This window comes from Phoca vitulina, unplaced genomic scaffold (assembly GCF_004348235.1).
Source record: "Phoca vitulina isolate PV1807 unplaced genomic scaffold, GSC_HSeal_1.0 scaffold47, whole genome shotgun sequence".
Lineage (NCBI taxonomy): Eukaryota > Metazoa > Chordata > Mammalia > Carnivora > Phocidae > Phoca > Phoca vitulina.
In genome coordinates this window covers 5,712,071-5,727,471 of record NW_022589750.1, presented here as the reverse complement: position 1 = coordinate 5,727,471, position 15,401 = coordinate 5,712,071, and the positions used below count along the sequence as shown (strand labels likewise).

At 42.0% G+C, this 15,401-nt stretch overlaps 1 protein-coding gene across 1 annotated transcript in view; it reads right to left on the bottom strand.

The window, feature by feature from the left end:
* DNAH9 (dynein axonemal heavy chain 9) overlaps nucleotides 1-15,401 on the bottom strand; it is a 338,385-nt gene that overhangs the window by 161,065 nt on the left and 161,919 nt on the right. The window contains exon 39 of the mRNA XM_032431745.1: nucleotides 6,490-6,655. Within this exon, the coding sequence (XP_032287636.1) occupies nucleotides 6,490-6,655 (166 nt within the window). The remainder of the gene's footprint in view (nucleotides 1-6,489; nucleotides 6,656-15,401) is intronic.

Genomic DNA, 15,401 nt, shown 5'->3' with positions numbered 1-15,401 from the left:
TAAAATTTTGGGAGGGACTTTCTTTTAACAGACCAAAATACACCCAAAATCTAGTGTGTGGCACTGATCTATAATCCAGCCTGATCATATTTGATCACATTCTGTTTTTGTTTTGTTTTGTTTTGTTCTGCTTTTGTTTGTTTTTATCTTTATCTTTTTCTTTTTTCTTTTTTTCTTTCCTTTTCTTTTTTCTCTCTTTCCCTTTCTTTTCCCACTGCTTCAGGTCTTTTCTGATTTGTTTAGAGTATATTTTCTGGGGACGTTGTTACCCTGCTAGCATTTTGTTCTCTCATTAATCTATTCTCCTCTGCACAAAATGACAAGACGGAAAAAATCACCTCAACAAAAAGAACAAGAGGTAGTACCGACTGCCAGGGACCTACTCAATACGGACATTAGTACGATGTCAGATCTAGAGTTCAGAATCATCACTTTAAAGATACTAGCTGGGCTTGAAAAAAACATGGAAGTTATTAGAGAAACCCTTTCTGGAGAAGTAAAAGAACTAAAATCGAACCAAGTAGAAATCAAAAAGGCTATTAATGAGGTGCAATCAAATATGGGGGCACTAACTGCTAGGATAAATGAGGCAGAAGAAAGAATCAGTGAGATAGAAGACCAAATGATGGAAAATAAAGAAGCTGAGAAAAAGAGAGATAAACAACTACTGGATCACGAGGGCAGAATTCGAGAAATAAACGATACCATAAGACGAAACAACATTAGAATAATTGGGATCCCAGAAGAAGAAGAAAGAGAGAGAGGTGCAGAAGGTATAATGGAGCAAATTATAGCAGAGAACTTCCCTAATTTGGGGAAGGAAACAGGCATCAAAATCCAGGAGGCACAGAGAACCCCTCTCAAAATCAATAAAAATAGGTCAACACCCCGACATCTAATAGTAAAACTTACGAGTCTCAGAGACAAAGAGAAAATCCTGAAAGCAGCTCGGGAGAAGAGATCTGTAACCTACAATGGTAGAAACATTAGATTGGCAACAGACTTATCCACAGAGACCTGGCAGGCCAGAAAGGACTGGCAGGACATATTCAGAGCACTAAATGAGAAAAATATGCAGCCAAGAATACTATATCCAGCTAGGCTGTCATTGAAAATTGAAGGAGAGATCAAAAGCTTCCAGGACAAACAAAAACTAAAGGAATTTGCAAACACGAAACCAGCCCTACAACAAATATTGAAAGGGGTCCTCTAAGCAAAGAGAGAGCCTAAAAGCAACATAGACCAGAAAGGAACACAAACAATATACAGTAACAGTCACTTTACAGGCAATACAATGGCACTGAATTCCTATCTTTCAATAGTTACCCTGAATGTAAATGGGCTAAATGCCCCAATCAAAAGACACAGGCTATCAGATTGGATTAAAAAACAAGACCCATCAATATGCTGTCTGCAAGAGACTCATTTTAGACCCAAAGACACCCCCAGATTGAAAGTGAGGGGGTGGAAAACCATTTACCATGCTAATGGACACCAAAAGAAAGCTGGGGTGGCAATCCTTATATCAGACAAATTAGATTTTAAACCAAAGACTGTAATAAGAGATGAGGAAGGACACTATATCATACTTAAAGGGTCTATCCAACAAGAAGATCTAACAATTGTAAATATCTATGCCCCTAACATGGGAGCAGCCAATTATATAAGGCAATTAATAACAAAAGCAAAGAAACACATCGACAACAATACAATAATAGTGGGGGACTTTAACACCCCCCTCACTGAAATGGACAGATCGTCTAAGCAAAAGATCAACAAGGAAATAAAGACTTTAAATGACACACTGGACCAAATGGACTTCACAGACATATTCAGAACATTCCATCCCAAAGCAACGGAATACACATTCTTCTCTAGTGCCCATGGAACATTCTCCAGAATAGATCACATCCTAGGTCATAAATCAGGTCTCAACCGGTACCAGAAGATTGGGATCATCCCCTGCCTATTTTCAGACCACAATGCTTTGAAACTAGAACTCAATCACAAGAGGAAAGTCAGAAAGAACTCAAATACATGGAGGCTAAAGAGCATCCTACTGAAGAATGAATGGGTCAACCAGGAAATTAAAGAAGAATTAAAAAAATTCATGGAAACCAATGAAAATGAAAACACAACTATTCAAAATCTTTGGGATACAGCAAAGGCAGTCCTAAGAGGAAAGTATATAGCAATACAAGCCTTTCTCAAGAAACAAGAAAGGTCTCAAGTACACAACCTAACCCTACACCTAAAGGAGCTGGAGAAAGAACAGCAAATAAAGCCTAAACCCAGCAGGAGAAGAGAAATAATAAAGATCAGAGCAGAAATCAATGAAATAGAAACCAAAAGAACAGTAGAACAGATCAACGAAACTAGGAGCTGGTTCTTTGAAAGAATTAACAAGATTGATAAGGCCCTGGCCAGACTTATCAAAAAGAAAAGAGAAATGACCCAAATCAACAAAATCATGAATGAAAGAGGAGACATCACAACCAACACCAAAGAAATACAAACAATTATAAGAACATATTATGAGCAACTCTATGCCAACAAATTAGATAACCTGGAAGTAATGGATGCATTCCTAGAGATGTATCAACTACCAAAACTGAACCAGGAAGAAATAGAACACCTGAACAGACCTATAACCACTAAGGAAATAGAAGCAGTCATCAAAAATCTCCCAAAACACAAAAGCCCAGGGCCAGATGGCTTCCCAGGGGAATTCTACCAAACATTTCAAGAAGAATTAATACCTATCCTTCTGAAACTGTTCCAAAAAATAGAAATGGAAGGAAAACTTCCAAACTCATTTTATGAGGCCAGCATTACCTTGATCCCAAAACCAGACAAAGACCCCATCAAAAAGGAGAATTACAGACCAATATCCCTGATGAACATGGATGCAAAAATTCTCACCAAAATACTAGCCAATAGGATCCAACAGTACATTAAAAGGATTATTCACCACGACCAAGTGGGATTTATCCCTGGGCTGCAAGGTTGGTTCAACATCCGCAAATCAATCAACGTGATACAATACATTAACAAAAGAAAAAACAAGAATCACATGATCCTCTCAATAGATGCAGAAAAAGCATTTGACAAAGTACAGCATCCTTTCTTGATCAAAACTCTTCAGAGTGTAGGGATAGAGGGTACATACCTCAATATCATAAAAGCCATCTATGAAAAACCTACAGCGAATATCATTCTCAATGGGGAAAAACTGAGAGCTTTCCCCCTAAGGTCAGGAACGCGGCAGGGATGTCCACTATCACCACTGCTATTCAACATAGTATTGGAAGTCCTAGCCACAGCAATCAGACAACAAAAAGAAATCAAAGGCATCCAAATTGGCAAAGAAGAAGTCAAACTCTCACTCTTTGCAGATGATATGATACTTTATGTGGAAAATCCCAAAGACTCCACCCCAAAACTGCTAGAACTCATACAGGAATTCAGTCAAGTGGCAGGATATAAAATCAATGCACAGAAGTCAGTGGCATTCCTATACACCAACAACAAGTCAGAAGAAAGAGAAATTAAGGAGTCGATCCCATTTACAATTGCACCCAAAACCATAAGATACCTAGGAATAAATCTAACCAAAGAGGCAAAGGATCTGTACTCAGAAAACTATAAAATACTCATGAAAGAAATTGAGGAAGACACAAAGAAATGGAAAAACGTTCCATGCTCATGGATTGGAAGAACAAATATTGTGAAGATGTCAATCCTACCTAGAGCAATCTACACATTCAATGCAATCCCCATCAAAATACCATCCACTTTCTTCAAAGAAATGGAACAAATCATCCTAAAATTTGTATGGAACCAGAAAAGACCCCGCATAGCCAGAGGAATGTTGAAAAAGAAAAGCAAAGCTGGCGGCATCACAATTCCAGACTTCCAGCTCTACTACAAAGCTGTCATCATCAAGACAGTATGGTACTGGCACAAAAACAGACACATAGATCAATGGAACAGAATAGAGAGCCCAGAAATGGACCCTCAACTCTATGGTCAACTCATCTTTGACAAAGCAGGAAAGAATGTCCAATGGAAAAAAGACAGTCTCTTCAACAAATGGTGTTGGGAAAATTGGACAGCCACATGCAGAAGAATGAAACTGGACCATTTCCTTACACCACACACAAAAATAGACTCAAAATGGTTGAAAGACCTCAATGTGAGACAGGAGTCCATCAAAATCCTAAAGGAGAACACAGGCAGCAACCTCTTCGACCTCAGCCGCAGCAACTTCTTCCTAGAAACATCGCCAAAGGCAAGGGAAGCAAGGGCAAAAATGAACTATTGGGACTTCATCAAGATAAAAAGCTTTTGCAAAGCAAAGGAAACAGTCAACAAAACCAAAAGACAACTGACAGAATGGGAGAAGATATTTGCAAATGACATATCAGATAAAGGGCTAGTATCCAAAATCTATAAAGAACTCATCAAACTCAACACCAAAAGAACAAAGAATCCAATCAAGAAATGGGCAGAAGACATGAACAGACATATTTCCAAAGAAGACATCCAAATGGCCAACAGACACATGAAAAAGTGTTCAATATCGCTCGGCATCAGGGAAATCCAAATCAAAACCTCAATGAGATACCACCTCGCACCAGTCAGAATGGCTAAAATTAACAAGTCAGGAAATGACAGATGTTGGCGGGGATGCGGAGAAAGGGGAACCCTCCTACACTGTTGGTGGGAATGCAAGCTGGTGCAGCCACTCTGGAAAACAGTATGGAGGTTCCTCAAAAAGTTGAAAATAGAGCTACCATATGATCCAGCAATTGCACTACTGGGTATTTACCCCAAAGATACAAAAGTAGGGACCCGAAAGGCTACGTGCACCCCGATGTTTATAGCAGCAATGTCCACAATAGCCAAACTGTGGAAAGAGCCAAGATGTCCATCAACAGATGAATGGCTAAAGAAGATGTGGTATATATATATACAATGGAATATTATGCAGCCATCAAAAGGAATAAGATCTTGCCATTTGCAACGACGTGGATGGAACTGGAGGGTATTATGCTGAGCGAAATAAGTCAAACAGAGAAAGACATGTATCATATGACCTCACTGATATGAGGAATTCTTAATCTCAGGAAACAAACTGAGGGTTGCTGGAGTGGGGGGTGGGGTGGGAGGGATGGGGTGACTGGGTGATGGACACTGGGGAGGGTATGTGTTCTGGTAAGCGCTGTGAATTGTGCAAGACTGTTGAATCTCAGATCTGTACCTCTGAAACAAATAATGCAATATATGTTAAGAAAGAAAAAAAGAAGAAGAATGTAGCAGGAGGGGAAGAACGAAGTGGGGGAAATCGGAGGGGGAGAAGAACCGTGAGAGACGATGGACTCTGAAAAACAAACTGAGGGTTCTAGAGGGGAGGGGGTTGGGTGGATGGGTTAGCCTGGTGATGGGTATTGAGGAGGGCACGTTCTGCATGGAGCACTGGGTGTTATGCACAAACAATGAATCATGGAACACTATATCTAAAACTAATGATGTAATGTATGGGGATTAACATAACAATAAAAAAAAAAAAAAGTTGTACAGATATGGAAGCAAGAAACAAAGATGGCGCCCGTGGTCACCAGCGGAAGTGGGGTGGGAAGCTCGCGGACAGACAGAAGGTATGAAATAGCCATTGCTGAGAGTGGAAATGCAAACATGTCAAAGTAACAGGGCAGGATTTCTAGAGAGCTTCTACTGCCCACCTCAGTCCATCAGACCATGAGTCTGACGTAACACTTGTGTGCAGGACTGAAGGGTTCCAGTACAGTCCAGGTGCTGCTGCGCACACTGCGGATGGCGGTGTCTGGCAGGCATCCCACAAAGACGTGAGGAATGACTGAAAGGCAACTCAGGTCACCATCACAACCATCATTCTCTCTGAGCTCCCTCTTCACACTGACCACTTTCTCAGCAACTCATTCAATGTGGGGCAGGAAGGTGAGCCAAAGTGGTCTCCAATCACAGATTTTTTTTTTTTTCCTGACAAGTTCAGACTTTTTGCCATGAACAATCATGCTGTTTCAAGAGACAGTGTCAGATGCTGTGAGTTGTTCCGAAAGAGACAAAGGCTGTTAAGGCGGGCAGCGTGTGAGCTGTTCTCACTCCAGTACCTGCTCGGGGCTACGGGACCACAGTGAGGGACAAGAGTGGTTAATTCTGCTCTGGGGGTTTGGAGAAGGCAACTTTTGAGATGAATATTGAAGAAGAAAGTAGGGGTTTTTTTTCCCCTTAGATGAGACTTCCCATGTAGGCATTAATGCCCCTGTCTGAAGAACTCCCCAGGAAACAGAATCCCGTGAGGAATGTGATTTGCTGTGGGGATTCTCATCTGGCACCAGCACTCAACTGTGGTTTGTGGCTCCAGTGGAACAGCCCTCAGCCCTGCCTTCAGCCCGCCCCCCCCACACCGTCCCGTGGGCCCCAGGCCCTTTGCATGCGTGCTCTTACCAGTGGCCATAGTCCAGATGCTGCCGGATGATGGTGTGGGGCTGCACAGTCCCGTAAGCGTCCACCTCGGGCATGTTCATGTCATCGATGAAATAGATAAGCTTCTTGTTGCCTGGGGGGCCATAATTTCTGCCAGCCTTCTTTTCTAGAGGCTTTTCCAGGACAGCTGAAGAGATGAGCCAGTTAGTGAGGGAGGGAGGTCCAAACCTCAGATGCCAGCACTGAGAAAGAACAGGTGTCAAGGACAAACAATGGTGCAGCGTGCACCTGCCTACAAACAGCAGCAGTTACTACCAGATCCAGGACATTCTACAGGACCAGCGGTGATGCCGGGAACCAGCTGGTAGTGAGGGTGACTGCATCGACCAGGCGTTCAACACCTTACAACGTGCCGTGTCAGGTCCTTACAAATGCATATGACCTCATTGAATCTGTGCAACACCAGTGCAAGATTAGTATTATCATTCCCATTTTACAGATGAGGACACTGAGGCTCAGAAGAACAAAGGCACTTTTCTAGGGTGAAGCCAGGATACAGATCTGGAGCAGTTAAATTTCAGAGCCCAGGCTCCGTCTACCATACTTGTGGTCCCCAGTTTTCTTGGCTTATGGAGTAGAAACAGAAGAAACCTTCATGGTCTCGAGGCCTGGGACTCTACCCTCAAGGAAATCTACAAATAACTGGATCCTGGGTAGACCTGCCTCTAGGTCAAACAGTACAGGAGCACGGAGGCTGGGGCTCCCACATCGGGGTGGGTGGGGGCCCCTTCCACACCTGGGGGATACGACAGGAGCTACTGGGTAGTTTGTCAGCAGAGGTCTCAGAGAGTTCACCTCCTGGGGTTTTCCCCGAGGGGGAATAAGAACAACAGCCCTCAGAGAATTTCCCAGAAGCTTCCAGCACCATGAAGGGCTCTTCCGCTGCCTTCAGGTTATCATCAGGCTCCTTGCAGAGCAACTCTGTGCCTTTCTGGAGACTTAGCTACAGACTCTCTTCTGGAATCGTCCCTTCACACAACACCGCTGCCCAGCCTGATGGGACTTGTTGAGAACAACTTTAAGTAATGGAGTGGAGATCTATGTACTTTTTTTTTTCAATAAAGCAATTAAATATGTATTGGGAGAACTGACACTTATTATAGCTGGAAGCTCTAAGAACCATCTGATTCCTTCTCTTGAAAAACAAGTTTGTAAACAAGGAGAAAGTGTCAATAGACATTTGGAGGTGACAGATAGGAAGACAAGTTCCTTCAAGAAGCCTGAATATTCTAATTTTCTGGTCCTGAGTTAAATTAAGTGTTTCAAATATGAATTGGATTTAAATTTAATTAGCATCCAATTAACATACCCTATCAACCAATTAATCACCCAACACCTTTTTCCCCCTAAAGATATAACAACTATATTTGAGAGCTGTCAAAATGAAATATAATTAATGGGCTGCCAAGGACATGTTTTTGAGAACAGTCCTTCTAGTAGGAAATTCTCCTCTTGGGAAGACTTGTTTCTGCTCTCCCCAGAGCAGTGATATTTAAAACAACCCCTGGAATGAGGCAGACCCCTCTAATTTGGGTTGATTAAACTCTTTATGCTTCTAAAGGATTGTTGAGGAGAAAAGCATGTCAGTTAGCAAGAAGTGGGCTTGGAAGGCACTGGGTCATCCCAAAAGGATGATGTTGAATCCTCCAGGGAGAGAGGACTCCCTCAGGAAAGGCATACACATTTTTGATCCCTCTGTGACCAAGCTCTGCTCCAAGTCACATCTCGGATGGCATGGGAGTTAAGTGATTGTTTTCAGGCAGAACTGGAGAAACAGAAGTGGATCTCAGTGTTAGCAAACAGGTTGGTGGTGAAGGCGCTCAACATGCGAGAAGTATAAAGAATTGTGATCCTCCCCTCATACTTCTGGGTTCTGCCTTGTTGTAAACAAGTCCTGACAGTCAAGCCCATACCTGGGCCTGGAGTTCATCTGCTCCATCTTTTTTTTAAGATTGATTGACTGATTGATTGATTCAGAGAGTGTGAGCGCACGAGCAAGCACAAGTTGGGGTTGGGGGGAGAGACAGGGAGGGAGAGACAGAATCTCAAGCAGACTCCCCACTGAGCACAGAGCCTGATGCAGGGCTTGATCTCACAACCCTGAGATCAAGGGCTGGACGCTTAACTGACTGAGCCACCTGGGCACCCCCATCTGCTCCATCTTACCCAACTTCTCCACATGACCGGCCTCCCGTTCAGCTGGTAGCCATGTCCTACATTAGCTGCCCTCTGCTTTTATTCACATGGTCCCTTCTGCAATATTTCAACACCATCGTGCATTCGAGGAGCAATTTCAGTTTCAAAGTGGGTTCCCATCTGTTCTCATTTCACTGTCTCCACCGTGACCACCCTTTGCCCATCGGCTCTCACCTGCTAGCTACGACATCCTCCCAAATGGCCTCCCTGCTCAAAATAGCAGACAGGAGTCCCCTTGCAAGATGTGAATCAGATCATGCCAGTCTCCTGCTTAAAACTCACCCAGGACATCCCATCTTGCCTGGGGCAAAAGCCAGTCTGGGTACGTCCACAAACCTGTGTCTATATTTTTCTCTCTGATGTTCCCCTGTCCACTCTCTCTGCTCCAGCCGTCCTGCTCTGCTATTCTCGCTGCCACAGGGCCTTTGCTCTGGCTGATGCCCCTGCCTGCAATCCTTTCTTCCCAAAGGCCAGCCCAGCTTGTGCCCTCATTTCCATCAGGCATTTATCTGCTCAAATGCCATTTCTCAGTGAGCCCTGCCCTGCACAAGGGCCAAAGTTAACCCCTCACCCCCAATTCCCTGTGCCTGCTTCATTGTTCTTAAAATTTCACTTAAAATGCTCTATATTCTACATATTTATCTTATGTATTATATTACCCCCTCCACACTATAAACTCCGCAAGAACAGGAATCATTCTCTTTCTCACTGTCCTAACCCCAGCACCTAGAACATTATCTAGCACACAGTAGAGTGTTCAAAAGACATTTAAGAAATGAACGAATGAATTTTATGACAAACCCCATGAATGGCAAAGAAAGATACATCATCACCATTTTCTAACTAAGAAAACAGAGCAGAAGACATGAACAGACACTTCTCCAAAGAAGACATACCCATGGCTAACACACACCTGAAAAAATGTTCATCATCATTAGCCATCAGGGAAATTCAAATCAAAACCACATGGAGATACCACCTTACACCAGTCAGAATGGCAAAAATGGACAAGGCAAGAAACAACAAATGTCGGAGAGGTTGTGGAGAGAGGGGAACCCTCTTACACTGTTGGTGGGAATGCAAGTTGGTACAGCCACTTTGGAAAACAGTGTGGAGGTTCCTCAAAAAATTAAAAATAGAGCTACCCTATGACCCAGCAATTGCACTACTGGGTATTTACCCCAAAGACACAGATGTAGTGAAAAGAAGGGCCATATGCACCCCAATGTTCATAGCAGAATTGTCCACAATAGCCAAACTGTGGAGAGAGCTGAGATGCCCTTCAACAAATGAATGGATAAAGAAGATGTGGTCCGTATATATGGAATGGAATATTACTCAGCCATCAGTAAGGATGAATACCCAACTTTTACATCAACATGGATGGGACTGGAGGAGATTATGCTAAGTGAAATAAGTGAAGCAGAGAAAGACAATTATAATATGGTTTCACTTATTTGTGGAACATAAGGAATAGCATGGAGGACTTTAGGAGAGGGGAAAAATGAAGGGGGGGAAATCGGAGGGAGAGTTGAACCATGAGAGACTATGGACTCTGAGAAACAAACTGAGGGCGTTAGAAGGGAGGGGGCGTAGGGGGATGGGTTAGCCTGGTGACGGGTATTAAGGAGGGCACGTACTGCATGGAGCACCGGGTGTTATACAAAACCAATGAAACACGGAACGCTACATCAAAAACTAATGATGTATTGTATAGTGACTAACGTAACATAATAAAATAAAATAAAATAAAAAGACTAAGCAAAAAAAACAAAATAAAACAAAACAAAACAGAAAACAAGGGCTAAGGCAGGTTGCATGCCTTGCTGGAATTAGGATCCAGGTCTGTAGATACTGACCCTAATGCCTCTTTCATACATCACTCAGGGAGAGAGCCCTTGGAAGCCCTCACACCCAGTCCCTGTCTAGGGCTGCCCTGGCCATTCCTGCCCCATAGATTCCTCTGGTCTCTGAACTCAGAGCTGGGTGTCCATTCATCCGTGATGCATCACTAAAGACGTGGCTCTGTATGGGGTCCCTGGCAGGCATGTTATCACGGACTCCTCAGAGCAGCCCTACCACATATTAAAAATCTTTGAACAAACAAGAAAACTGAGGCTTAGAGAAAATCAGGGGCTCTATCCCAGGTCCTATAGCTGCTAAGTGGCCAAGCCAGGACTCTAACCCGGGTCACCTGGCGTAGTCAGTACCGTGAACCATTTGAATACTCTCAAGACATGGCTTCTGCCCTTGACAATGCCCCAGTTTGGTGAACTCACTGCCTGACCACATTTTTGACAGAGATCATTAGCAGTTAATGAGGTCTGACTTCGTACCGATTTTCCTTTTCTTGAAACTCTTTTCTTTCCACATCATCTAATTTTTTCATGTGTTAAGACATTTCCGTTATTATTGGAAGGGCTTTGCAGTTTATTCTTTCCAAATGTAACATGCTCTGCATGATTGTACAAAGAATACATATTCATGATATAAAGATTAAAACACAGAAAATCATAATGACGAAAGTGACAATTATCTGGGATTTGATCACCTCTCAGGAGCCATTAGTTTCAATATTTTGGTGCATTTTATCCCAGTCTATTCACTCTGTTCAATTTTTCCTTTACAAAATCAGAATTATACCGCACATTCTGTCTGTGCGTGCATGTGTGCACACACACACACACACACACACACATATGCAATCCACGTATTGTAAACATTATATAACATATTCTCCTAAAACATGATTTTAATTGCTGCACTGTATTCCATAATTTGGAGGTACCAAAATTTATGGGATGGTTTCTCTGTTGTCTGAAACATATGTTGTATTCCATTTTTTTATACTCTGAAACTACCTTTGCTCATCCTGAGCGGAGTGTCCTACCCATGAGGTGACATATCTTTCATGATTTCATTTCATGTCATCTCCTTTTGGAAAGACAGCAAGGCAGGTGGACAAGAGCTGACTACCTGTAATGATAGAAGTGTAATGAGGCTCCTTTGAGGTCGAGAGTCTGATCAGATCTTTTCTGGTCCTGTCCAACCTCAAACTTCTACTGAATAGGTTATGGAGAGTCATATTACACGAAGATTCGATGCCTGAATTCCTATCTAATTGGTGCACTTAAGCACTCAAATATTTGTTTAACTAATAATTTAAATCACAGGTGGATGGTAAGAGAATTCCGAATTGTGAAGAGCATCATCTTTAGCCTCCTCTCGTTATGCTGCAAATACAAGCCCATCGATGACTCAGTCCATTTCTTTGCTTCTCCTTTTTCTCTTTCTAGACCATCCTGTCTATGGGTCACTGCAAATTCCTTTAGTTTTAAAAATTACTTATATTTTCTAAAAGAATGAGAAGAGGCTTCAAGTATTCGAACAGACATAAAACAGACCAATTAAGAGACTAAACAGGGATTCCAAAATAATACAGGAAAAGAAACGTATTTGGACCCATCATCTAGGATGACACCCTTATTGTAACCAGATAAAAGTGTACTGCACGCTGTCCTTTATGAACTGCCTACCTGAAATCTCAGAACTAAATCTGTGTTTAATTACAGCAACCACGTCATCCTGGATTACTGGAACAAATCCGCCCCTCACTTTGTATGAACAAAAATTTTCCAGGAGCTAAACTCTAAAGGGCATGTATTAAGGATACTTACGAAAGGAATATTAGGTTTCAGAATGGGCATGATCTTCAACAGGAGATATAAAAGTAATTTAAAATGATCTTTTATCATCCTAACCCTCAACAAAGCCCAAGGGTGGATCATTACATTGTAACACAGAAAAGGGAATGAAAGCAATGCAATGGGTTTGCGGGGGTTGCAGGAGCTGGGGGAATGGGGATGTGTGTGGGTCCCTGCCTCCCTCAGCGTGAGATGTCAGCATTCTAAATCAGTGCTTTGGGCAGCTGTTGGAGAGAAGTCAATAGAAATCTGACGTTTTAGTGACTACCTGAAGGGCCTATTTTATTTACTATCAAAGGGAAAGATATCCATGTGCTCTAGATATCAGATGAATGGGAGCAAAGTTGGCATTCTATTATGGAAAGCGAGAAGCATGACTTACAGTCTTATCAAAGCAGAAGTCGGCTATAGCTCGATGAAATAAAAGACAGCTTGGCTATTAACTCATTGTGTGACTTTCAGGGAAGTCACTTAACACCTGTAAGCCTCATTTTTCTCATCTCGCAAAAACGGAGACTATTGGATCTGTGATGGATACCATTTCCAAGTTCCTTCTCTTTAGTCACTTTCCAGCTGGGGTGGCCGTGTTCCAAATCATTGGGGATCCTGGAGAGCTGTTATTTCTTGATATGGGCACTAACTCTCCCCTTCATCTTTTTCTTTTTTCCATTTGGAATGCAGATGTGATGGCTGGAGCTGCAGCCATTCTGCCACCCTGGGGGAGCAGCTAAGAGAATAGATATTATAACATTGATATCATTGAGCCATTGATTTAGCATTAGCAACTGCCTACCTCAAGATTTCTTGTTGCATGAAAAAATATCTGTTCATGTTATTACTGTCAGATTTTCTGCTGCATGCAGGCAAAGACGTTAGTGACACTGTCTCATTGGATAGGGAGGGTTAAATGAACCAAAGGGGTAAGACCCTCAGCCCAAGGTTTGGCACAGTATAAACATTACATAAAGCATGTCCTTTATGTCCTTTAGTATAGTTGAAGTTAAGCCCCCCAAACGACCTCTTTTGCTTGGGTTCCTTTTGTTTTGGCAGTAGGGCTTCGAAATTATTACATAGTATTTATAGACCCTTAAATTCAAGAAGGATTTCATATTATTATTATTATTATTTTTAAAGATTTTATTTATTTGACAGAGAGAGACACAGTGAGAGAGGGAACACAAGCAGGGGGAGTGGGAGAGGGAGAAGCAGGCTTCCCATGGAGCAGGGAGCCCGATGCAGGGCTCAATCCCAGGACCCTGGGATCATGACCTGAGCCGAAGGCAGACATTTAACGAATGAGCCACCCAGGCACCCGGATTTGATATTATTATAATAATAGATTCCATTTACTAAGCCCTTATTGCACGTTAGGACCCATTCTGAGTCTTTTACATACTTTATCTTGCTATTTGAGAACAAAAAGAATGAACTGTTGATCTGCTCAACAACATGGGCAAACCTCAAAATCATGCTGAGTGAAAAAAGCCAGACAAAAAGGAGTGCATATTGGGGCGCCTGGGTGGCTCAGTCGTTGGGTGTCTCCCTTCGGCTCAGGTCATGATCCCAGGGTCCTGGGATCGAGCCCCACATCGGGCTCCCTGCTTCACGGGAGGCCTGCTTCTCCCTCTCCCTCTGCTTGTGTTCCTTCTCTCGCTGTGTCTCTCTCTGTCAAATAAATAAAATCTTTAAAAAAAAAAAAAAGGAGTGCATATTGTAATTCCATTATAGACAATTCTAGAAAATGCAAACTAACCTACTGTGACAGAAATAGATCAGTGGTTGCCTAGGCATGGGCAGGGTGGAAGGGTAAGGGGGCGAAGGAACTTTCAGAGGTGACAGATACGCTCATTATTTCAACTGTAGTGATGGTATCATGGGTGTGTAAATATTTCAAAACTTATCAAATTGTATAATTTAATATGTGCCATGTGTTGTATGTCAATTATAACTCAATGATTTTTTTTTTAAAGGGAAAATGTAAAAAAAAATTGCTACCTTTAGTCGGAAAATGGATAAATAGGTTGTGATTTATTCACACAATGCAATCCTGTGCAGCAGTGAAAACCAATGAGATAGATCTACATGTATCAAAATAGACAATGATTTAAAAAGTTGCTAAAGGAAGTTAGTGTGATATATATTTAAAATGTAACTATGACACAACATTGTGCATTTTTGTGGGTACATATATGTACTACAAGTGTAAATTTGCATCTTTTCATGTGTCTGTTTGCCATCTGGATGTCTTTGGAAAAATGTCTAGTCATATCTTCTGCTTACTTTTTAATTGGATTATTTGTTTTTTGGGTGTTGAGTTGTATAAGTTCTTTATATATTTTGGATACTATCCCTTTATCAGATATATCATTTGCAAATATCTTCTCTCATTCCATAGGTTGCCTTTTAGTTTTGTTGATTATTTCCTTCTCTGTGCAGAAGCTTTTTATTTTGATGTAGTCCCAGTAGTTTATTTTTGCTTTTGTTTTCCTTGCCTTAGGAGACATATCTAGAAAGAAGTTGCTTTGGCTGATGTCAAAGAGGTTACTATCTACGTTCTCGTCTAGGATTCTTATGGTTTCAGGTCTCGCATTTGGGTCTTTCATCCATTTTGCTCAGCATCACTGATCATCAGGGAAATACAAATCAAAACCACAATGAGCTATCACTTCACACCTGTCAGCATGGCTAAAATCAACAACACAAGAAACAACAGGTGTTGGCGAGGATGTGGAGAAAAAAGAATCCACTGTTGGTGGGAATGCAAACTGGTGCAACCACTGTGGAAAAGAACATGGAGGTTCCTCAAAAATAGAACTACTCAAGATTCAGCAATTGCATTACTAGGTATTTACCCAAAGGATACAAAAATACTGATTCAAAGGGATACATGCACCCCAATGTTTTTAGCGTCATTATCTACAATAGCCAAACTATGGAAACAGCCCAAGTGTCCATCAACTGATGAATGGATAA